The following is a 23,635-nucleotide window of genomic DNA, read 5'->3' on the forward strand; positions in this document are numbered from 1 at the left end:
CAGCATCTTTTTTTAGTGAAAGTCAAACCAATACACTGACAAACAACCCAAGTCTTTAATCCGCACTTTTAGTTTTATTTTGCTTTTATTGCACAGCAGATTCCAGTCACAATTTGTCAGTACAAACATTTTTTCAATCATGGATTAAGGCAAAAGATATATGTTAATATTGCATATGCATCTAAAGCCTTGTCTTGGTTAACCTTGTCTAGAGCACCATTTGTCACTCAAACATTGTGTTCTTTAATATACACAAAAAGGTTTCAGAACTGTGAACAAATAATTCATATGATAACAAGAGACCCTAAAATATCCCTGAACAGATATGCATAGGAAATGGCTTTAAATGGCAACATTTGTTATTGTGCAACAAGGAGTTTTCAAGTAGTAATCTGACAAATTCTGAAGTAGCAAATATTGACCTTTTCCTCAAACAATCAAATAAAATACATTTGTCACAGTGTTTTCTCAACATGACCCAATACTAATGTAGATGGATGTGCTGTAAACACAATGATTAGTAAAATCAACCCTTTACAAACTCACAGAGAAATATTAAAGGGACAGTTCACCCAAAAATTCTTTCATCATTTATTCACCCTTATACCATCCCCAATGTATATGCCTTTCTTTCTTCAGATAACCACAAAACCTTCCTTTTTTTAGGAAAATAATTCATGGTTGATGCTTGAAAAACCATACATAGCTATCATGATGTAATCCATACGAGCTCATTGGATGAATCAATGTCTTTCGAAATGATAGGTGTGTGTAGTAAAAATACTAATATTTTTATTCTCTTAACATTGCTTCTGGTCTACTTTGATACAAGCATTTTTGGAAAGGAGGTTTTGACACGATTTAAGTGTGTTGTGAAGCTTGCGCGAGAAGTGGCCACCCTCTGTGCTTAAGCATTACTTCCTATACAAACTTCACAAGATACTTACAATTATGTCAAGCTGAACTTGTGAACACGCCTAAGACAGATGGCCGAGAATAACTGTTTATAGCTAAAAGGCAGTGCTCGAAGTGGGCCGGTACACACCGGTATGCAGTACTGGCACTTCTATACTTTAATCTTTAGCGTACCTTCACTTTTCTTGCGTACTTTACCACTCAAAGTCAAAGCAAGAGTACCAGCACTTTTTTCCCACTTCAAGTACTGGTTAAAAGTTCTTACACACACCTATTGTCTTCCTTGAGAAGACACTGATTTATCCAGTGGGTTTGTATGGATCACCGTCACAATCAACCAAGTGGCACCCATTCACTTGCATTATATAGACTCACAGAGGTAGATTATTTTCCTAAAAATCTTCATTTTTGTTTATCTGAAGAAAGAAAGTCATAAACAACGAGGATGGCTTGAGGTTGAGTAAACAATGAGAGAATTTTCATTATTGGGTGAACTATCCCTTTAAGGCTGACTTAACTGAAACATGGCAACAAATATCCCTTTGTAAAATTAGACACCCATTCCTTTAGCTTCAATGATAATTGCATCATTTTGTACCAGTTCCTGTTCCTGTATCACTGCTCTTTTCCAATAAGCGCAGAGTTTGCCTCACAACGCTCTCTACTCGTCGGAAGTGCATCTTTTTCCAGAAACTCGGGTGCTGTTTCCGACCCCATTCCAGGTCTTTCAGGAAGACCAGCAGTTGTTCACGTACACGGTCTCTCTCCCAGGAAAGAGAATTTTTTCCAATAACGCTCAGAATGGGATGCCAGTCCTCTGAGATGTCCGAACCCTCCGTTACAGAGGCCAGGACTTTCACCCGCCGGCCCTCCTTCACCCGAGGACCACCACGCACGTACAACGACTGCTTGCCCACATCTGTAAGCTGGTTCAGGTACAGACTGGGAGAATGAAAACAGGTGGATTTATAAGAGAGATATTTATGATTGGACTATGAAAATGACAACACATGAATTTTGCTACTCACTGTACTGTGTGGATGTTGGGATGTTCACGACAGGCATCGACCAGCATGAGAGCTGCACTGTCTCCAATGTTGTTGTAGGCCACGTTCAGCTCCTTTAACATGTCATGCTGGCCCAGTCTCTCAGCCAGCATTTGTGCCGATTGGTCGCCGAGGCCTGTGTGCATCAGACTCAGCTGTTGCAGAGATTGGTTACCAGATAGAGCTTCCAGTAAATAGCTGATGCCGGTGTCAGACAAGTAGTTGTCACACAACCTGTGATCAGAGCAACACAAAATGGAAACAGGAAACTTTTTTCATATGTATAAATGCACTGATTTTTGAGTACTAGGACAGAACTGAAATACTAGTTTATGTATCTGTTAAAATCTGTAAAAAATTGTTGCAGTTGTATATTTACATTTGGACGCAACCTCCGGCATCTTCCATTTTCCCACAAATAGTGGAAAAAGTGTTGCAATTTGTCTTAAGAATCAGTCAACAGATGCTATATTCCACTTAAAAATACTTTACATTAAGTTTTCCAGCAATACAGAAGTGTAATTTTTTGTTCAACCATGACAGTAACAATGTGTTATTGAAAATATGCTTACTGTAATGACTTAATAGTACAGTTGGGCTCAAGCAGGAGATCTCGCAGTAGAATGCAGGACTCGGAGCCCAGGCTGTTAAACTGGAGACTGTAAACACACATTGAGCAAAAACACACACGCATGCCATTAGTTTACCGATTTCCCAGACAGAAAATCAATAACTAATGAGGTAAATGTGCTTTGGTGTAAATATTACTGACTGCATTCTGCAAGCAAAGCAACTTGAAGGCAACAATTGAATCCATAGTACAAAGTTGCATGTTAAAGGTCCAATACTTTTAACTCAATAAGATGCAGCACATTAAAAACTTTTTGGTTATTCATAAAACTTGAGGTCAGTGTATTAATACAGGGCACTTCAGTTAGTTTCTTAAGAATCAGAATATTTTAATAAACTTTTAAATGATTAAATCTAAATTATCAAAATCTAGCACTTTAATTGCCAGTTTAACATGGTGTCATGAAAAACACTAAACGCATGTAATGCTGTGTTTTTATTAATATTAGTATAAATCAGGGGTACGAAAGCACTGAAAAATTTAAGGTTGGTAAGATTTTTTTTATGCTTTTAAAAGTCTCTTATGCTCACCAAGGCTGCATTTATTTGATCAAAAATACATTAAAAATAGTTATAGTATGAAATATTTTTACAATTTAAAAAAAATTAGAAATGTTTTCTATTTTTATATATTTAATATGTAATTTATTCCTGTGATGGCAAAGCTGATTTTTCTTCATTCAGAAATCATTCTAATATGCTGATTTGCAGCTCAAGAAACATTTCTTCTTATCAATATTGAGAAAAGTTGTGTTGCTTACTATTTTTTTTTGGAAATAGTGATACATTTTTTTTTATTTTTTTTTTTAATCTTTGATGAATATAAAGTTCAAATTAATAGTGTGTAATTGTGAAAGTCCACTCATACCTTGCTTTCAAAACCAAAACCAAAACGCTACTAAAAAAAAAAAAAAAAAAAAAAAAAAAAAATACTGGCTTGCTGGTTTTAGTTGGTATCCTAGACTGGTCAGGGTGGCCTGAAGGCTGGTTTTGGGCACTTTCAAGCTGGTTATGTTGAGAGAACCAGCTTAAAATACACTAGCTTGACCAGACTGGGAGACCATTTTACACCAGCTAAGACCAGCAAAACTTCTTCGGCTGGTTTGCTAGTTTTTGTTTTCAGCAGGAAACATTTGTAAGGAGAGCAGACTGCTAGTTGATGAGCCCTGGAATACACTAACTAATTGAATGTCAAACTAGGGCTGGGCGATATATCGCATGCGACTGTCACACGCATTTCGTCAGTAAAGCCGGTTCCCTGATTACCGCTAAATCGCCATCACCTGCTTTCAAATGGAGCGCCATTTAATAGACAGAGCCGTAGTAGCTACGCAATATCGTGTTCATTATCGCAGATGAATCGCCTTCGATATTGAACGCGATATTGCGTGGCTTGTCATTGAACTACGGCTCTGTCTATTAAATGGCGCTCCATTTGAAAGCACGTGATGGCGATTTAGCGGTAATCAGGGAACCGGCTTTACTGACGAAATGCGCGTGACAATCGCATGCGATATATCGCCCAGCCCTGTCAAACATGTATTAATATCAAATTTAGCAATATTTAAAGAGGTCAATAAAAAGCTTATGTTAGATGTTCAGTATGATTAGATGTTTCATGCATGCAAAACATTAACTAGATTTCTCTATAGTACGTGCATGTCTCACTTGAGGTTGCTGGTGTGATGGAAGGCTGGCCAGAGCATCTGCAGTAACTCTGGAGTGATGTGGCAGGAGGAGAGGTTGAGCTCATTCAGGTGGAAGCTCGAGCGTGTGCAGCCCAGAACGGTGCTCAGCACGAAGCACTTGTGTGGTGTCATGCGTACGGTGGACAAGTTGATGGTCTTGATGGACTGTAGGACTTCAGCTGTGAGTCGAGGGTTCTGAAACTCATACAGCAGGACCAGAAGGTCCATGAGTTCCTCAGGAGGCTGCTTCTTCTGACTCTCCTTGATCAGGTGTCTTCTCAGTGCACGGGTGATCTGAGCAACCGTATGACTCTTGATGTTGCATCCGAGCTGATCTAACAGCCTCCGGTTCCCGTAATGAAGTAGTCCACCCATGAAGATAGGGTAGAGTTCAAACGCCCTGGTGTAGGTTTCCTGTTGTGGCTGTGGACCATGCACTCCCAGCAGACTTTGCTCCACCTGGTCCAAGACATCTTCATTGAAGCTGTCCTCTGAACGAAACATTTCTGCTGCCATGGTGTTTGCGATACGCCCTTTGCTGAGGCTGCTGACTCGCTCGAAGAGTTTTGGGAACAATTTAAGTAAGTTGAAAATGGCAAAGATTCGGAAAGGTATGAGTTTGGAGAGGATGCTCAGTAGGCTTGTGATGTCCTCACTGGCTTGTCCCAAAGCCTCCGAAACCTCCTTAGTCAACTTCTCCAGGACGGTTTTGTTCTCGCCAAGAACGACATAAAGAGCAGCTAGATATTCCTGCATGGCAGGAACAGCAAACACGTAGCGTCTACCACTAGATTCGGGATCTGCACCATGATCGTCACGAGGCACCAGAAAGAAGTCAAGCACATCTGTGCGAAAAACCGCCAGTTGCTGGAGCTCTTCGTCTGTTTTAGTCTTGCCGCCTACCCACTGCTCCAGTTCTTCATCGGAGAACGAAGTCCGTTTGTTGGTGATGCCATCAAAAGCTAGTTTACCAACAGTACGGACCACATAGAGCATTAATGAGTTCTGTTGCTCTTGTGAAGAGACGCTTCCATCCAGAGTTATCACTTCTCCTCCGAAGTTGAGCCTCATGAAACTGGTGTAAGTGCCAGTGAGGGTTCGAATCGGTGCCTTCGTATCAGTAAAATGCAACAAATGAAGAGTGGCGCATGTAAGCCAGCAGTAAGATGGTAAGAAGCAGGCGGTTGCTAACTGAGTCTCCCGCTGTAGATTTAGATAAAGCATCTCTATGAGCATCTCGGCCGCCTTGTCTGGCTTGTCTCTATTCTGTTGCAAGAGCCTACTGGTGAAGTAGGCTCTCTGGCGATCAGGATCATTGAAGCCACAGATCTGTACATAACGTTTTATGTATTTTTTAGGAACTCTGTCCACGGCAGATAGTCTGGTTGTAACCAAAATGCTGGCCTGTAAGAAAAATCAACATATTTTAGCAGCTATGAATTAGTTAACAATAAGTACTTACAAATGTATTCTCCAAATTCATTTTGATCTCATACGGTTTTGAAAAACTTTTATATGACTGTCAAGAAAAGTACAGTTTAAACTAAAATATAACCAAGTAAAAAGTAATTATTTTAATATAATTTTAAAAGAATGTGTGCACATCTTTATCATTATTTTCCATTTTTTATTTTTATATGTTCCAATGTAAAAATGATTACAAATAAATATCAGGAATTCATAAATATTCAGTAGGAGTCTGTAGGAGTCCTCTTTATGATATAACTTACTCTTTTGTGTTTTTTTTTTTTTTTTTTTGGTATGTTGGTAGCGCCACATGACTTTGATAAAGGTCAAAAGGTTTTACAAATATCATTTTAACAAAATATACAATTAGTTAACTTAGTTTTTCTAATAAAAACACTTGATTTTATTTTATTCATTATGAAAAACAAAATATCAATTAATTTAAATTCAGAAATAAAAAAAAAATGCTTATCATAGAGCAGGTGTATTAAAGTCACTATATTTATGAATTGCATTTTTAATGAATTTTTAAATAAATTAATAGATCCAGACAAAAAAAGAAAAGAGGTCATGTTATTAACCCATGGCAAATTACATCACAAAACCATGACCAATTTAATCTAGGACATGACATGATTCCACATGCCAGGTCACATAAGAAAAAGCTTCAAAAAGTAAAGAGCTGAGCCTCATGCAGTACCTCAGGTAGCAGGTACTTCCTAAGAAGATTAACAACAACAGCTCCTGATGGGATAGCCTCATTGGGATCGCTGCATAACTCCGTTGAGCCGATACGAAAATCCAGCTTCATTTTCTCCATTCCGTTGAAGATAAAGAGGACATCCTTAGCCTTGTCATTATCTCCACTAAGATAAGGTGTCTTGCGAAGGTGCATGTATTTCCTGCCTACGAGGTCTCGAAGGGATGTTGATTTGGACAAATGGGAGAGATCCTCACAGGAGAATGGCAACACAAGTTTGAACTGAGAGTAAATAGATCCAGCGCACCAATCCAGCACCAGTTTACGGACGACAGTACTTTTCCCTGTGCCGACAGCCCCATATAGCAAAACATTTAGTCCTCGTGCCTTGTTTGCATTAATGTTTGCATCAAAGAGCTGTTCAACTGTGAGAGAGGGGCGTATAGATATCCTTTCCTTTGCCTTGAAGGGACTAAGTCCTCTATCCTCATCAGGATGACGCTCTAGGATAAGTGGCTCCACATGCATTGTTTCGGGAGAAAAGTAGCCACCGAACTGCCTCTCCTCTTGAGGAAGGTGACCGAACCATAATGCCAACTTCTGTTTGTGGATCTCAATGGGATCTGCAGGTTAATACAAGCATGAAATACATTGCTATTTTATAAGCTGAATGATTACTGATTAAGAGGCACAAAATCACTAAGATGTTTTAATATGGCATCCAAATGTAAATAATTAACACATAAACTCACCTGTGACGGGCTCATAGGTACAAAAGAACCTGGAGTTCAATCCAGAGATGGAATAGCACATAGACGTTCTCGGTTCTCTCCATGTATTTCTATAACAGCTTGTTGTCTTGCTGATGGACAATACACAGACAATATCAAAATATATTCTCTGATAACACTAGACATAGATGATGGATTTCTCAGAATTATACTTACTTTGGGAATGACAAGTGATGTCGTTTTATGGTACCGCAGATGCCATCTGATCGGAGGCTTAAGTTAAAAGCTGAAATGAGCAATTATTATTTCTTTAAATTGTACAAAATTAAAAGGTTCCGTTTTATTAGCATTATAATGCTAATAATGCTAAAAAACTGATATACATTATGTTCAAAAATTTGGGGTCAGCATGAGTTTTACATCAATACAACATATTTCTATCTCAAATAAATTGTTTAACTTTCTATTAATCAAATAATCCTGAAAATGATTAATATAATAGAAAGTTATTTCAAATAATATTTTACAATATTAAGTTTTTATTTTTATTTTTGATCAAATAAATGCAGCCTTGGTGAGCTTAAGATATTTCTGTTAAAATAAATTGCGTGTGTGTGAACACATATATATTTCTAAATAAGTAAAATAAAACTCACATTTGATAATTGATAGTTTAAATGTTTTAATGTTATCAAACACCTACTTGTTTCAAGAGCCCTGGTGTGAAATTTGCAGCAGACATCTCTTGAGGACCCTTGGCATCTCCATCTTAACACTTCCGTTCCTGATGGCCTTCCAAATCTCCACATTTTGATTTTTAAATAACCCCTAAAATAGGATATGTTTTGTCAAAGTGACTTAAAAAGGATAAACAGGTCTGGAAATTGAGTAGTTCAGGGAAACAAATGCTACAATCAACACAGTAACATAAGCGTACCTGAGAAAAACAAGCCAAACCTTGTAAGGTCACTCCTTTGGCTTTGTGTTTCAATGACACATGATGCTTACACAGTTACGTGATACACATATTTTTTAACAACACACCCAAAGTGTTAATTTTGAATAATGTCCATTTTCTAAAGAAACTGCATGGTGCATCACTAAGTGTGACCAATGTGGCATTTAAATACTTCCCAAAATCAATTCCAGAAATGATTTATATACATATATATAAAACAATTCTTCACAAGAAGAGTTGAAATTCATCAGTCAAGTTGATATTGATGAATGATCAAGAAGGTCAAGTGATTAGTCTGTGTATTTAATACACAACAGAAAATGTTTGATGATTGTGATGATGACTATGACCAAAACCTTTAAAGGTGTGACCTGTCACCACACCTGTATCTAAACCAGTACTGAAAACTCATTGTCATTAAGTCATTTACAACATAACGACAATACTCTGCATTTAATTCATCCATCAACCAGCTTGGACGAGTGGTTGTTAACCTTTTTGACTCCAAGCCCTCTCCCCCTTTGTCCAAGTTAATATTCAAAGGCCCTCCTATTTAAGATGATATGTAAACCCAGTACTTCTGTTCTAATAAAAATAAACTCAAAAATAAAAAAAGAATATGTTAATATAAATAAATCTAAATCATTTTAAAGGGTTAGTTCACCCAAAAATGAAATTTCTGTCATTAATTACTCACCCTCATGTTGTTCCAAACCCGTATGACCTTTGTTCATCTTCAGAACACAAATTAAAATATTCTTGATGAAATAAAAAGGTTTTTTTCCTCAATAGAAAGCAACGAAAATTACCACATTCAAGGTCCAGAAAAGTAGCAGAAACATTGTTAAAATAGTCACCATGACTACAGTGGTTCAACCTTAATGTTATGAGGCGACGAGAATACTTTTTGTGTGCAAAAACAAAACAAAGATAACAACTTTATTCAACAAATTTGTCTCTCCCCGGTCATTCTCCTACGCCATTTTCAGTATTGAGCCAGAGTTCGGATGTAAACACAGAAGCGCTGAACTGTGTTCACTGCGTCAACTGTGTATGAGTCTGAAAGGGTAGAGAAGAAATTGCTGAACAAAGTCATTATTTTTGTTTCGTTTTTACACACAAAAAGTATTCACCTCGCTTCATAACATTAAGGTTGAACCACTGCAGTCACATTGACTACTTCCTAGGGGGGATAAAAAAAACAAACAAACATTGGATTTCATCAAAAATATCTTAGTTTGTGTTCTGAAGATGAACAAAGGTCTTACAGGTGTGGAATTGCATATGGGTGAGTAATTAATAAATGAAATTTCATTTTTGGGTGAACTAACCCTTTAAGTTTGTTTTTTTGTTTTGTTTTTTTTTTAGTGTATGATTGGGCCCCCATTGGAAGTTGGGGGCCCTGATCCCTTGGTTGAGAACCACTGATTGGGACCACTGATCTGGAAACCAGCTACTACATTCCCAAACAGTTAACAACACAGACACAAATAGAGACAAATATTCCAGACAGTTACAGTCCAAAATAACCTAAAACTATACGGGTAATGGTAATATTAAACAATATGGGTTCTTTTTAAAGTCATAAAGCTTAAAGAAATTGATACCAAGTATTACATACAATGACAATGTCAAGCTTAAGATAGTATGGCTTAAGATACTAGTATGGCTGCCACCGTCTAAAAATAGTACAATCAGGTCAGAGCTCATTTTTATGTGCTTATTATATATATCTTTTTTTTTTTTTTTTATTATTGTTATTATTATTTGACTTGTACAGCTCTTCCTAGCTGTTTCCTTATCTACAAACCATTTGCATATCCAACTGCACTTTAAAACAATGCATACAGGTCAAACAGTTTTGTCTGTAAATGTAAACAGACTACGTATCCGTCGCTACACGTGCCTGTCATGCATGTTCGAATTGAGAGATTTCGATTTTGGAATTCGACGCAAAATCAGTTCTGAACTTGGTTTCAGGCGCGTCGTAACGTTCTTTATTTCAGTATTTTTAAACCACTGTTAGGTGACATGATGAATCAGAGCAACAGAGCACAATGACTGCTACCGTTAACATGAGAAATCAGACGTAACGATTAAGATGCTTGTAATTCATGTAAGTCTTTACCTAATCTACAGGCTGGCAATGCGGAGAATTCTTCATTGATTTTCCTCGGACTCTGGCAGCGTTCTGACCCTCAGATCAAAGCCGAGGAAAGGGTCCATTCTACGGCAGGATGATGAGAGCTCTCCGCTCCTACTTCCTGCTAAGCTGCTAGTCAGCCATAGTACCGCCCACAAACACAATTCAACTTTCAGCTTTGCTCTTAATTTTACAACGCCGTAGCGAAAGTCAAATGACTTCAAAAATCATAAAATACACATAGTGAAACCACATATGCATGCAGGACTACAACGTGAAAGCATAGTGTTTGTTTTTTTTTTAAGTTCTATCTTACAGCAGCTTTAAATCTACAATAGACCATTTTTCTTCAGGGTTCTGACGGGTTTTCAGTCTGACACATTCAGACAGCAAAATTATACAGCATTTCACAATTTTATAGGCCCACCCAACTATTACTTAATAAAAACCAAAAACCCAACTAACTAATTATGCAATGTTTCATACAAGCTGTTTTACTTTGGACAGCCCTGATCAAATTGACACACCTAAACTTTTCAAGTCCAACAAGTTCTATATATGGATCTTTAAAGGGGTTCCTCAAGGTCTAGGATGATGAATGCCTCTTCCAATGTAAGCTCTTTGTAGCTCCAAGGGATTCTGGGTAATTCACAACAATTCTTAGAAAGGTTCTTTGATGAAACATGAAACAAACAGGTTTCTTTGTCACATGCACTTCTTCAGTTGAAGTTCAATGAGTCAGAGTTAGTAAATGTTCAAAAAAGTTTTTTTTTTTTTTTTTCAAAATGCACTGTCAAATGGCTTAGATATTAATTACTGTAAGAAGTAAAATAAATTATAATTAAAGCATTTATCAATAAATGATTCTACGTCCTTATACGAACCAGTATGAGCACTACATTCAAGCAGTGTTTTGCAATTGTGTCAGAAACTGCACTTCTGATGTGTCTCATAATTTTATTTCTAAACACACTATGCACATTTGGCAGTATGACATGTTGATATACATAGAAAGTTTATTGGTCTAAAAAATTATAACTTTGCTTTAATACATAATTTGTAGCACCAGGTAGTTACATCAAATCTCTAGACAAAAAAATACTAAATAATCAAAAAAGAAAGAAACCTATAATAAAATCTACTATACAAAAAGTTTGATACAATGGTTTAATAGAAACACAGGCACTGTGTAAACCGTCACAGTATTCTGGTTTGAATTAAAACCCTTTTTGGACTTGTGCATGATATGTAAACATCCTCACCTCAGGCTAAATAATGTTCATGATGACCTTTTCCTAAACTGAAAATACAAAAAAAAAAAATCTTCATTCTATTTAGTGTTCGAGTAAAAAAAAAAAAAATGACATCAATGTTAGTGTGACCTTAAAGGATTAGTTCACTTTGAAATGAAAATGACCCCCACGCCATCCTAAGTGTACATGACTTACTTCTTTCTGATGAACACAATCGTAGTAATATTAATAATTATCCTGACGCATCCAAGCTTTATAATGGCAGTATGTGTTGCCAAACGAGTATGAGATGAAGAAAGTGTCTCTATTCACATCCATCCATCATAAACATATTCCATATTCTGAAGTGAAGCGATGTGTTTGTGTAAGAAAAATATCCATATTTAACAAGTTATAAAGTAAAATATCTAACCAGATTGCCTTCCGTATTCTTCAAAAAGCTTATGATGTACATCCTAAGCCTACAGAATTGATGTGACGCCAGTTATGTTTTTTCTGTAATTTGAATACGGAAGGCGGTCTGGCGGAAGCTAGATATTTTACTTCATAACTTGTTAAATATGGATTTTTTTACACAAATGCATCACTTTGCTTTAGAAGGCCTTTATTAACCTCCCGGAGCCGTATGAAATATGTTTATGATGGATGGCTGTGGATAAAGGCACTTTCTTCAGCTCATGCTCGTTTGGTAAAGCATACTGCCATTATAAAGCTCGGATGCGTCAGGATATTTATTAATATTTATACGAATGTGTTCATCAAAAAGAATTAAGTCATATAGACCTAGGATGGATTGAAGGTGAATAAAGCTTGGGGTTAATTCCAGAATTGCCACAACTAACAGTAAGTTCAGTAAATTATCATTTGCATGCATATTTAAATTTGGTATCACTAGTTACATTTGGATATAGCAGCCCAAATGACACCAAATGTTTTCAACACCTGGTACTGCATCAATGTAACACTGAAAAACATGAAATTATTTACTCCAAATTTTAAAGTTAATTCTGTAGGCAATGAAATGTGATTTATTTAATCCAAATGAAAAACAAAAACTAGAACACCAAAATGATCAACAAGTAAATCTGACCTTCCTGAGCAGATAATGAATGACACCTTTGGAAATGGTCTATAGAGTAGCCTGAAAACAGGCCACAGGAGGTGGAGACCATGCAAGGCCAGGACTTTATTATTATCGCTCTGATTTTATTTTGTACCGAAGAACCAAGTAGGTGGCGAGTCGCAGGATGAGGAAGAAAATACCCAATACGATGAAGTCCATGTAGAGCTTGGCATCTTCTACATCCAACAACTGCAGAACTTCTTCAGGTCTTTGAAACTTGCAAACCCTTCCTGGACATTCAAGCTCGGTTCGGTTCATCCCATAAATGGACAAAATCACCCCCTCAAATCCATACCTATCATAAGCACAATCAAACATACATGAAACTGTGCATAGTTTACATAGTGAAAGCAAACACATCTATTTAAGATATAAATAGCATACCGCACATAGGACACATAAGAACTCCATTGTAAGTATTCTGGAATGGTGTCAAAGTTCACAAAGAAGCCTGAGAAGAGTAGGACTGGAATGGCTGTAACTGGACCAACAAAAGTGGCCACCTGTTAAGAAGATGCACAATATGTATTAAAAAAATTCTATGCCAAGACAAGCTGAAAAATTATTATAACCAAAAGCATGCCTCCAGATGACTAGCCATTGGATCCAAAAAAATGAAACATTTAATTCAGTTCGAGTTTATTTGTATAGCGATTTTCACAATAAATATTTTTTCAAAGCAGCTTTACAGAAAATGCTTGTTTCCATGTTAAAATTTAGTAAGTGCCTATTCTATTATCAGTCAGAGATGACTGTATCAAAGTAATGTTCATATGAATACATATATTCATATGAACATTACCATATTACTATATAACATAACATCCTAAGTATCCAACAAAAAGGACCATGTGATATTTCAGGGTTTTTTTTCAATAAATCTGCAAAAATGTGCCTATTCTATTATCAGTCAGAGATGACTGTATCAAATAATGTTCATATGAATATATATATTCATATGAACATTACTATATTACTATATAACATTACTATATTCTATAACATCCTAAGTATCCAGCAAAAAGGACCATGTGATATTTCAGTTTTTTTTTAAATAAATCTGCAAAAATGTCAACAATTCTGTGTTTTTCTGTCAATATGGGGTGCTGTGTGTACATTAATGAGGAAAAAATCCAAATCCATTTGTTCTTAGTGTCAGAAGTAGTGCGCTTGATTGAAGTACATCAGAAATAGAACGGGGCATCAGTTTACTGTTGGGAATTTGTTGTGTCTGGTTGCACCGCATCCAGTGTAGAAAGTATCATTGATTATAATGGGCTCTTTCGGATTTTGTCGCGTCATATCGCGCCGCTTGCGTCTCGTGTAGACAGGTGTTAAAGCCAATTCAAACAAGGGTAACCAATTTATTTTGTAAAATAAGAAAAATGTTATTTTAGCATATATCACTGATATGTATTAGCCTAATATGTTTTTTTAACTACAAGATCTTCTCATATGAACAAAAAGTCGGTAAATAGACTATAAAGTAAGTAAAGGTTCCAGGTTAATTTCAAAGCGCACCAAAAAATGACTCGGGAGTCATCTGCGAACTGGGTAATGGCTCCGAATGTTCGAACCACTAGTTAACAAACGAGTTCAAGGCTATTTCCCGAATCCTTTTAACTAAAATCATTTTTTTAAAAAGGTTAAAAACAAGGTTTATTGTTCGTTTTTTAAGTGAACGCTAATACAGCTGAATGTGCAAAGTATACTTCATTTGATAACACCAAAAAACATTAATCTTTGACCAGTATCTCCGCTATTTTTTCCATAAGACTGATGTCTTTGTAAACTAGGGTTGCAGGCATCTCTTAAACTTTTTTTTCTTTTAATATGAAAGCAAAGCAAATTATTGTTGTAAATATTTTTGTCACAGTCTAAAGCCCTGAGAGGCAAAAATATTTAGTTAACAGAGATAGTAGCTGCAACATGTACCTGAAGGGATGTGGAGGCAGCACCGACCAGAAGCCCAAGAGACTGGGCTACTAAAGCTGTACAGATTGACAAAGCCAAAAACAGCAAGTAGCGGCTTGCCTCTGGAGGCTGTTCAGTCATCCAATACACAATACTGCAGTACATGATGGGACAAAGGACCTGAGAAAGTGTGGACAACCCATGGCAATATCAAATGTTGGTATTATAAGGGTCCATGATTTCTTTGTCTTACTTCCATTATATTAAACTTTCAATACTGTCCAAATATGCTCAGCTTATATCAGGCATAAAATGGAGTCAGTAAGGCTTAGGCAGGCAAGCACCCACCTGGAATGGAATGTCAGCCATTGTCTTAGCCAGATAGTAAGCCTTCAGGCTGTACCAGTAGTTTAGATGTTCCCTCAGAAACACAGCCATCTCTAAGGGAACTGAATGCAGGAAAGAGAATCTATCAGATCAAAACCACTTTCACTTCCCCTGCTGAATGTAGGACATTACTTTAGACCCACATTTGTGGTACATGTGTTGATATTGAAACTGTGACATGGCTGCTACGTTCTTACATTTCTCTTTACTGACTTACAGGTAAGAACTGTAGGCATCAGTGCTCCAAACATGAGAAAAAGCATTGAGAAGAAGAGGAAACCGGTGTTGTTGAAGACTTTGCTGGCATCATTGCCAATATTGAGATACAGCAGGCCTATCAACACTCCAATTGAGATGTGTGACATTAACCGCAGATGTGTCAAAACCTAGAACAGGAACCAAATGCAATAAAAAAAGAAAATATTTTTTGTCTCTTTTAGTGTTGGTATATTTACTTTGAAAGGCATACCAAAAACTTACTTTTTAAAAGTTTAGGACTGACATACCAACTATCAACTAAATGTAACAACAGTGTACCTGGTCTCTGCATATTGTAATAAATGTTCTTTTAAAGAGAATGCAGAACTGAGTCAGAGAGCTTGTCGCAAAAGTATGGCTCTCAATGTGTCCTGAATCCTGTAAAAGCAAGTGTAGGAAAACATTAAGGTGACAGTTATATCATATTAAACACATACAGTATTTTTTGATGTGAAAGAGGCTTTTGAACACAGTGGATCAGTTTGTCTTGCATACATCCTGATCACACTTTATGCAAGTAAGCATTACAGATGCTATCCACCGGCAGAAATGGTTAATTATGAAACTAGCATCACTCACTCACTTTGACACATTTTGCAGTGCATGAGGTTACGGTGGTTTTGTCGATACAGTTGCACTTTTCCTCCAAAGCACACATGCCGCCCTGAACAGCCTCAAACAACACTGGGTTCAAGTCACCATACTCTCCTGATGCTACCTCAATGACTAAACACAAAACAGAGGAGAAATGCATGATGCAATATATATAGGCATATCTAATATTTTACCATGATTTTTTTCAGGATTCTTTAATGAATAGAAAATTCAAATGGACAACATTAATTTGAAATACAGGTGCATCTCAATAAATTAGAATATAATGAAAAAGTTACTTTTTTCCCTGTAATTTAATTCAAAAAGTAAAACTTAAATATATTCTAGATTTATTAGACATAAAGTAAAATATTTCCATAATTTTTTGTTTTCATTTTGATGATTACAGCTTGCTGCTCATTAAAATAAAAAAATAAGTATCAGAAATTATTAGAATATTTAATTTCAAGTTCTATTAAATTACCATTCTCAGGGTATAAATACTGGGTTTAGGTCAGTAATCCCAACAGCAGTCCAGAAGACGATCATCAAGACCCTCTACAATGAGGGTAAGCCACAGAGGGTCACTGCTGAAAGAGCTGGCTGTTCGCAGAGTGCTGTGCCAAAGCATATTCATGGAAAGTTGACTGTGGTAGGAAAAGGTGTAAAAGTGAAAGGAATGACCGCAGGCTTGAGAAGATTGTCAGGCGAAGCCGATTAAAGAACTTAGGAGAGCTTCAAAAGGAGTGGACTGAAGCTGGAGTCAGTGCATCAAGAGCCACCACACACAGACGTCTTCATGAAATGGGCTACAACTGTCACATTCCACGTACCAAGCCACTTCTGAACCAAAGACAACGTCAGAAGCGTCTTACCTGGGCTAAGGAGAAAAAGAACTGGACTGTTGCTCAGTGGTCCAAAGTCCTCTTTTCAGATGAAAGTCAATTTTGCATTTCATTTGGAAAAAAAAGGTCCCAGAGTCTGGAGGAAGAGTGGAGAGGCACAGAAACCATGTTGCTTGAAGTCAAGTGTGAAGTTTTCACAGTCAGTGATGATTTGGGCTGCCATGTCATCTGCTGGTGTTCGTCCACTATGTTTTCTGAAGTCCACAGTCAACACAGCCATCTACCAGGAAATTTTAGAGCACTTCATGCTTCCTTCTGCTGACAAGCTTTATGAAGATGCTGATTTCATTTTCCAGCAGGATTTGGCACCTGCCCACACTGCCAAAGGTACCAAAAGCTGGTTCAATGACCATGGTGTTACTGTGCTTGATTGGCCAGCAAACTCGCCTGACCTGAACCCCATAGAGAATCTATGGGGTATTGTCAAGAGGAAGATGAGAGACACCAGACCCAATAATGCAGATGACCTGAAGGCCGCTATCAAAGCAACCTGGGCTTCCATTACACCTGAGCAGTGCCACAGGCTGATTGCCTCCATGCCACGCCACATTGATGCAGTAATTCATGCAAAAGGAGGCCCAACAAAGTATTGAGTGCATAGAAATGAACATACTTTTCAGAAGCCTGACATTTCTGTTTAAAATATCATTTTTTTCTTTTTTGATCTTATGAGGTATTCTAATTTATTGAGATAGTGAATTGGTGGGTTTTTTATTAAATGTGAGCCAAAATCATCAAAATTAAAAGAACCAAAGACTTGACTTCAGTCTGTGTGCATTGAATTTATTTAATACACAGGTTTCACAATTTGAGTTGAATTACTGAAATAAATGAACTTTTCCACAACATTCTAATTTATTGAGATGCACTTGTAGAAATCTTTTGAAATTATTAGTCCTTGCTAAATATATAGTGCTGTCAAATGATTAATCGCATCCAAAATTAAAGTTTGTGTTTACATAATATATGTGTGTGTACTGTGTATATTTAGTATGATTATATAAATACACACGCATGTTTGTATATATTTAACAAAAATATTTTATTTATAACAAATATAATATTTATAAATAATATATATATATATATATATATATATATATATATATATATATATATATATATATATATATATATATATATATATATATATATATATATATATATATGTACATATTTCCTAAATATATATACATGGATGTTTGTGTATTTATATATACATAATAAATATACACAGTACACACACACATACACACACACACACACACACACACACACACACACACACACACACACACATGTATATGCTTGTATATGTGAGTATGTAAGTGACATATGAAGGCGAAGTATGGTTGGAGTTTGTCCTCTCCATTTAACCCATCCAAGTTAGTCCAAACACATTAAGAGTAGTGAGTAGTGAACACACTGCAAAACGAATGAGTATTTATAAAACACATGGTCAACTCACTGAAATCTGCAGGATTGTGGTATGTTGGGCAGTGAAGACCCAGTCCTCTCAAATAAGGGATGAGGTATGGGACACTTCCCTTATATATGCACTGGCCTTGGCTTAAAATATACAGCTGTGAAAGAGACACAGAAGAAATCAAATGATGACTGAAGTGATCTGAAAATGTTTCGGATTCCCAAAAAGATTTGCACATGTACCTTATCAAACATCTCGAAGAGTTTGGCACTGGGCTGATGAATAGTACAAATGATGGTTCGCCCTCCTTGTGCCAGAGACTTCATCAAAGACACTACCTGGAAACAGGATGCACTATCCAAACCACTGCAATCAAAAAGCAAATGTTAAAAAACATACAGTATGGTTATATATAAAAATCGTTCAGTGTCACAAGCATATATATTTGTGTTTTATTTGTGTCTAAAGACGATAACATCAATACCTGGTGGGCTCATCAAAGAACATGACTGGGGGATTGTTTACTAGCTCAAGGGCAATAGCCAACCTCTTACACTGGCCCCCAGAGAGAGAGACAGTACGAGTGTGGACACACTCATGTAGTCCCAGTGCTGTCAGAATTTCTTTTATCTACATGCCAACATAAACACACAGAAAGTAGAGACAATTTCAGAGGGAAAGATATTTTAAGTTTGAATGAGGTGATGAGCTTAACCTACCAGCTCTTTTTTCACCTCTGTGTTTTCATTGAGCTTCAGGTTGGCTGATACCTAAAAAACAGAGGAAAAATCATTCAGTTGAGTTCAGTCATGGGTTTCTCTTTAGAAACTACCTTTTTCTGCAAGTGAAAAGCATTCACAAGTGATTGTAATATGAGCATTAGCAAACCAGCAGTAGGGGGCATCCTTTACCACATCATTCTCCCTACAGACTCACCATCATTGCTTCTTGAACATTCAAGTGGGGCAGCAATCTGTCCTCCTGCATTATGTAACAGGACATTTTACGAAAGGTTCGGAGGTCTCTGAGCTTTCCATTTACCAGGATCTGTCCAGTCATCCCTGTTTCCCTTTAACGCACATAACAAGCAGCTATGAGTATGTAAGCTTTTAAGATTGAATTTAATTTAAATAAAATAAAAAGATGTATATATAAATTATATTTTATTTATTTTAAATACATTTATTTTTTAAATGTAAGGAATGTATACATTTTTATTTATTTTTTTAAATTCATAATAAAGTTTACTTGTGAAATTCCAATAATATGATCAATTAGAATGAAAAGTGCAGCATGCTTTCTTGCTATTTTATTATTTTTTTCACATTACTTTTGCACTCAATTTACCCTCACCTGTACCCTGCCAGGATGTTCATCAAGGTAGACTTTCCAGCCCCAGAGGGGCCCATAATGCCAATGAGTTCCCGACTGCAGAACTTGCCCGACAGACACTTGAGCAATGCCTTATATCCTGCAGGGGGGGAAAAGATATATGCTTGGAGTCATATGGTTGGTTCTCCTTTGAAACAAATGGTCCACTTGCAGTTAATCCCTTCAAATAAGAAGTATGGTTTAATCCATGAACCTCATGACTGTACTACATATTTTCTCCAAAGCTAAGAAATGTGAGAAAGCGAGTGATAAAGGTGAATCAGACTCCAAAACCTTTAAGTCCAGTGGCTAATTAAAACACTCTGGACAAGTCTGCTCATTGACCTTTCTATGAGTCCACCAAGAAGGCTTTCACCCACCCACAGACTGAAAGGTCTCATTAAAAAAAGACATTTTGTAGAGTCACTAATATAGCAAAATGTAAAGAGAGAGAGAGAGGGAGAGGATACACTCCCAGGATTGTCAAAGACAGACTTACTGTATTTCAAAGCAAGGCACCCTAATTAGCAGCCTATTAGCCCAAAAGCTCTGTTCTCACAGTTTCTTTACCCTTTGACTTTATTCCCATACATGTCTGTTCACTTGTTTGATGGCTACCATATTTTCATCATTGGTGGAGCTCTTGCTTTAGGCCACAATGGAAGCATAGTGAGTGCAAATTACATTTAACACTCTTACATTCGCATGTATCACCTTTACAAATACATTTCATTCTGTATTTCTTTATCATAGTGCAGACATATTAAATGCTACACTCAGCATGCATAAGAATAGTCAGGAGAATTACCAAGGCACAAGCATTAGGACGATATCATATGCCAGTTCCACATGAAAAATTCTGTTCTCCCTAGTGATGTCAGATGTGATCTCATCTACTTTAAATTACTTGTGGTGATGGCACTGCAAAAATAAGTCTTGTTGGCCTATGAAGGCTGCAAAATAGTAGCATCTTCCACACTGGTATCTTTTCACTAATAAATCATGAGAGCAAAGACCCAACTGCTATCTTTTGGCCAGATTAGACAGAGCATGAGTCAGCTTCATCACATAAGAACAGAAGTGATCCGTATGAGATACCAGCATTCATGACGTTACCTGCAAATCGATAGATCTAAATATCCAATAGCAAGGCAAGGTCTCCATCAGATTCACTCTTGTTTATTGTTCAAATGTGATTTTAATCTCCTCTGTATGCTAAGCTGGTAAAATACGATTGCTTACCGTATCCGCTTTGTAAATGAACAAAAGCTACTACTATAAGAATGCATCTAGCCAAAACCTGAATGTTTTAATTTCCTATTTGACTTGTACAACCAAGATATAAAAAGTCGATCATTGCACATAGTAATGTCATTTAGGCTCCATTTTTTTTTTTAAAGTTTGGATTTCTCTCCTAACCTGATCTGGTTTATATTTCTATATAGTTGTGCTGTGTTCATTTGTGCACGATTATTCAGGGACGACCAGTGTTGAGGTAATTAGATTACTTTTTCAAGTAACTAGTAAAGTAATGCATTTACTTTTAAATTTACAACAAAAGAGTTACTTTTTCAAATAAGTAACAGAAGGGTAACACTTATACACTACAATAAGGGTCATTAGTTAACTACGTTAGTTAACATGAACTAATAATGAACTGCACTTATACAGCATTTATTAATCTTTATTAATGTTAATTTCCCCATTTACTAATACATTATTAAAATCTTGTTAACATTAGTTAATGCACCGTGAACTAACATGAACAAACAATGAACAACTGTATTTTCATTAACTAATGTTAACGAAGATTAGTAAATACAGTAACAAATGTATTGCTCAAGGTTAGTTCATGTTAGTTAATAAATTAACTAATGTTCAACTAATGAACCTTATTGTAAATTGTTGAACTTCCTTTTCCTTTGTCCTATAACTATTCTTTTGCAATTCAGAATGGCTGCACAGATGAAAGGTTTGTTTGAGTTGCGCCCTCTACTGTACAGACGTGAACTTGCATTTCCTTTATATGAATGTTTACATTAATCAAAATGTGTGCACGGTCCTGACCTTGTTTCTTCCACCATGGTCCTTCTCGGATGGTGTAGGAGAGGTCACTGAACTCCAGGTCCACAGCAGTGCGTTTGGGCAGGTGAGAGAAGCGCTGTGCCTCTGTAATGTGGTTCTCCACCTTCTTCAGATGGGTTAGCAATGGAGCTTCCTGGGGCTGTGTTCCCCCATTACAAAAGCTGTCCTCCATAGTAATACTAACTGACCCAGGATCAGATGTCTTCTCTGCCATTCCAAATGTCTAAAAGGGAGCAAAAATACTTCAGTGCTGTGATTATGTCTAAAAAACTACATGATTACATTTTTACATTTAATTTCACTGTGACTTCTAGTCAACAAAGTACATGAGTCATCATACAGTACATAACAATGCATTCAAAATGAGAAATCTCCAAGGGGAGCGTCTTCCTATACTTTCCCCTTGAAACGCAAAGCTTTTTACACCGTCTGCTCATACAGGAGAGGCCCCTACTCTGTCAAATTGATCTGGTTTAGAATTTGGTGCTCTTGTAAAAGGCTGGGATTTGGTTTCCTCCAAGAGACCGCATTGTGCTGACACACTGAATTGACCGGCTAGATGTAAGTCCCTGGAGTTTGGAGCCAAAAGGAAGAGCGAAATCAGAGAATGTGAATAGCCAGGTCAGAGACAGACATCATTGGCTCAGTCCCACAGAGAACACTAGGTAGGAGGGGATCGCTTGAGCGTTCACATGAGACTTAGTAGATTGTGCCGTGCGGAGACAGCCTGTACAATGGAAATCTTGTTGGAATGTATTGTATCCAGTGAAACATAATCAGAATTTTTCATAGAGGTACAGGTTGAACAAATTATTGCCATTGTGATACAAATTATTGCCACTGTGATTTTTGCCCACTATTTGGTGAGATACTGTGCATGTTCATTTACAAGTAAGATAACATACATATCTAAAACACTTAATGTGTATTCAAATATTTTGTAAACATTTCTTATTATCAACCCTTTAAATGATATAAAGGAAGCCGGGGGTCTCTGAACCCCCGGCTTCCTTTAGAAGAATAGAAGAAAAAAAAGAAAATAAAAAAAAATGTACAAATTGGAAATACAAACTGTAAATAAAATTTGAACATAAAACTTTTTAAATTGTATCATATGAGCCCTAAAGTGTTAGAAAAAAGGTAATGTATTAATATGTTCATTGCCCTTTTAAGGATATTAGGATAGTTTTATTGGACACAAAGAAAAAAAGTTTAACAGGCCAACAAGAGATTTTGCTTTGTGGTCTTTATGCTGTGTATGTAGGCTAATCCACAAGAGTTAGTAGTTTTATCTGTATTAATACCATGCACATATATATTGCTTTATTACTTTGATTAAATAATATTAATTAATGAAAAAAAAAAAAAACATGATTGAGCTTATCAAACCCTCTTATAATACCATATCACAGCATATAGTATAGTATTACGATTAAAATATAATGTGAAAAAAACATTAATACCGTAAATAACATTTTACTAAATAATAAAAGATGATTACTAATCAGGCGTTATGTTATTGTTCTAAAGTCAGTCATATATGATAAAAACAAGTATTGTAAAGTTATGCTCCTGCTGAGAATGAACTGCTATGACTAACCAAATGTTTAAATTTAGAGGGGGAAATCACTTACCTTGGCTCACACTTGAGAGGAAATATATTCGTTTAAGTGCTGAAATGCACGTCACTTTTATCCTTTACAGTAAGTACCAGAAATATGTCCTGCCACTGGTAATCCCGTACAGGACTGAATGAAAAATCAAGCCCTGAGGGGGTTTCGTGGTGAGGCGTGACGCAAAACCTGGGATTGATGGAAGAGCCGCAGAGCCTGCAGAACCACGGGTGGAGCGTGAAGTCCATCTCCCCCTCTCTAGATGTAATTTGGGCATAATGGGTGGAGCTGGAAGGTCCAGCCATAACCCACCCTTACTCTATCCCTCCACCCGTTATATCCACAGAGGTGGAGGTGGAGCTGGACTAGGTCAAACTCAAAACTCAATCCATCACGTCCAGAGAGGGGGAGCTGGACGTCAGTGAGCA

At 36.7% G+C, this 23,635-nt stretch overlaps 2 protein-coding genes across 3 annotated transcripts; both read right to left on the minus strand.

Annotated features, from left to right (window-relative positions):
• Positions 1-66: 66 nt before the first annotated feature.
• Positions 67-10,622, minus strand: nlrx1 (NLR family member X1). 2 transcript variants are annotated; one of them, XM_067364944.1, is made up of 9 exons: positions 10,264-10,622; positions 7,881-8,005; positions 7,394-7,463; positions 7,199-7,308; positions 6,447-7,069; positions 4,260-5,683; positions 2,534-2,620; positions 1,944-2,195; positions 67-1,857 (listed from the first exon to the last, which is right to left on the minus strand). In XM_067364944.1, the coding sequence occupies exons 2-9, from the start codon at positions 7,984-7,986 to the stop codon at positions 1,503-1,505; spliced, it is 3,027 nt and encodes a 1,008-aa protein (XP_067221045.1). In that variant the 5' UTR covers positions 7,987-8,005; positions 10,264-10,622; the 3' UTR covers positions 67-1,502. The 2 variants fall into 2 exon arrangements, with proteins under 2 accessions (XP_067221045.1, XP_067221046.1); XM_067364945.1 differs by lacking the exon at positions 10,264-10,622 and having other exon boundaries at positions 7,394-7,450; positions 7,881-7,961.
• A 2,101-nt stretch (positions 10,623-12,723) lies between these two features.
• On the minus strand, positions 12,724-21,808 carry abcg4b (ATP-binding cassette, sub-family G (WHITE), member 4b). Its single transcript, XM_067365293.1, has 14 exons — positions 21,577-21,808; positions 19,492-19,609; positions 19,075-19,207; positions 18,858-18,908; positions 18,623-18,768; positions 18,381-18,504; positions 18,181-18,295; positions 15,797-15,939; positions 15,493-15,591; positions 15,173-15,341; positions 14,917-15,017; positions 14,590-14,748; positions 13,039-13,157; positions 12,724-12,949 (listed from the first exon to the last, which is right to left on the minus strand). Exons 1-14 carry the CDS (start codon positions 21,806-21,808, stop codon positions 12,724-12,726), a joined length of 1,935 nt encoding a protein of 644 aa, XP_067221394.1.
• Positions 21,809-23,635: the final 1,827 nt, after the last annotated feature.

This window comes from Chanodichthys erythropterus, chromosome 17 (assembly GCF_024489055.1).
Source record: "Chanodichthys erythropterus isolate Z2021 chromosome 17, ASM2448905v1, whole genome shotgun sequence".
Lineage (NCBI taxonomy): Eukaryota > Metazoa > Chordata > Actinopteri > Cypriniformes > Xenocyprididae > Chanodichthys > Chanodichthys erythropterus.

Bases quoted from the DNA above. Each gene is read 5' to 3' on its own strand.
- abcg4b (XM_067365293.1), bottom strand. From the start codon at position 21,808: ATGGCAGAGAAGACATCTGATCCTGGGTCAGTTAGTATTACTATGGAG. The intron at 19,610-21,576 runs GTCAGGACCGTG...CCCCCCCTGCAG, and splicing joins ACCATGGTGGAAGAAACAAG to GATATAAGGCATTGCTCAAG. The intron at 14,749-14,916 runs GTGGGTGCTTGC...ACACTTTCTCAG, and splicing joins TGGCTGACATTCCATTCCAG to GTCCTTTGTCCCATCATGTA.
- nlrx1 (XM_067364944.1), bottom strand. From the start codon at position 7,986: ATGTGGAGATTTGGAAGGCCATCAGGAACGGAAGTGTTAAGATGGAGA. The intron at 5,684-6,446 runs GTACTGCATGAG...TTTTTCTTACAG, and splicing joins GGAAGTACCTGCTACCTGAG to GCCAGCATTTTGGTTACAAC. The intron at 2,196-2,533 runs GTAAGCATATTT...CTCTGATCACAG, and splicing joins TGTACTATTAAGTCATTACA to GTTGTGTGACAACTACTTGT.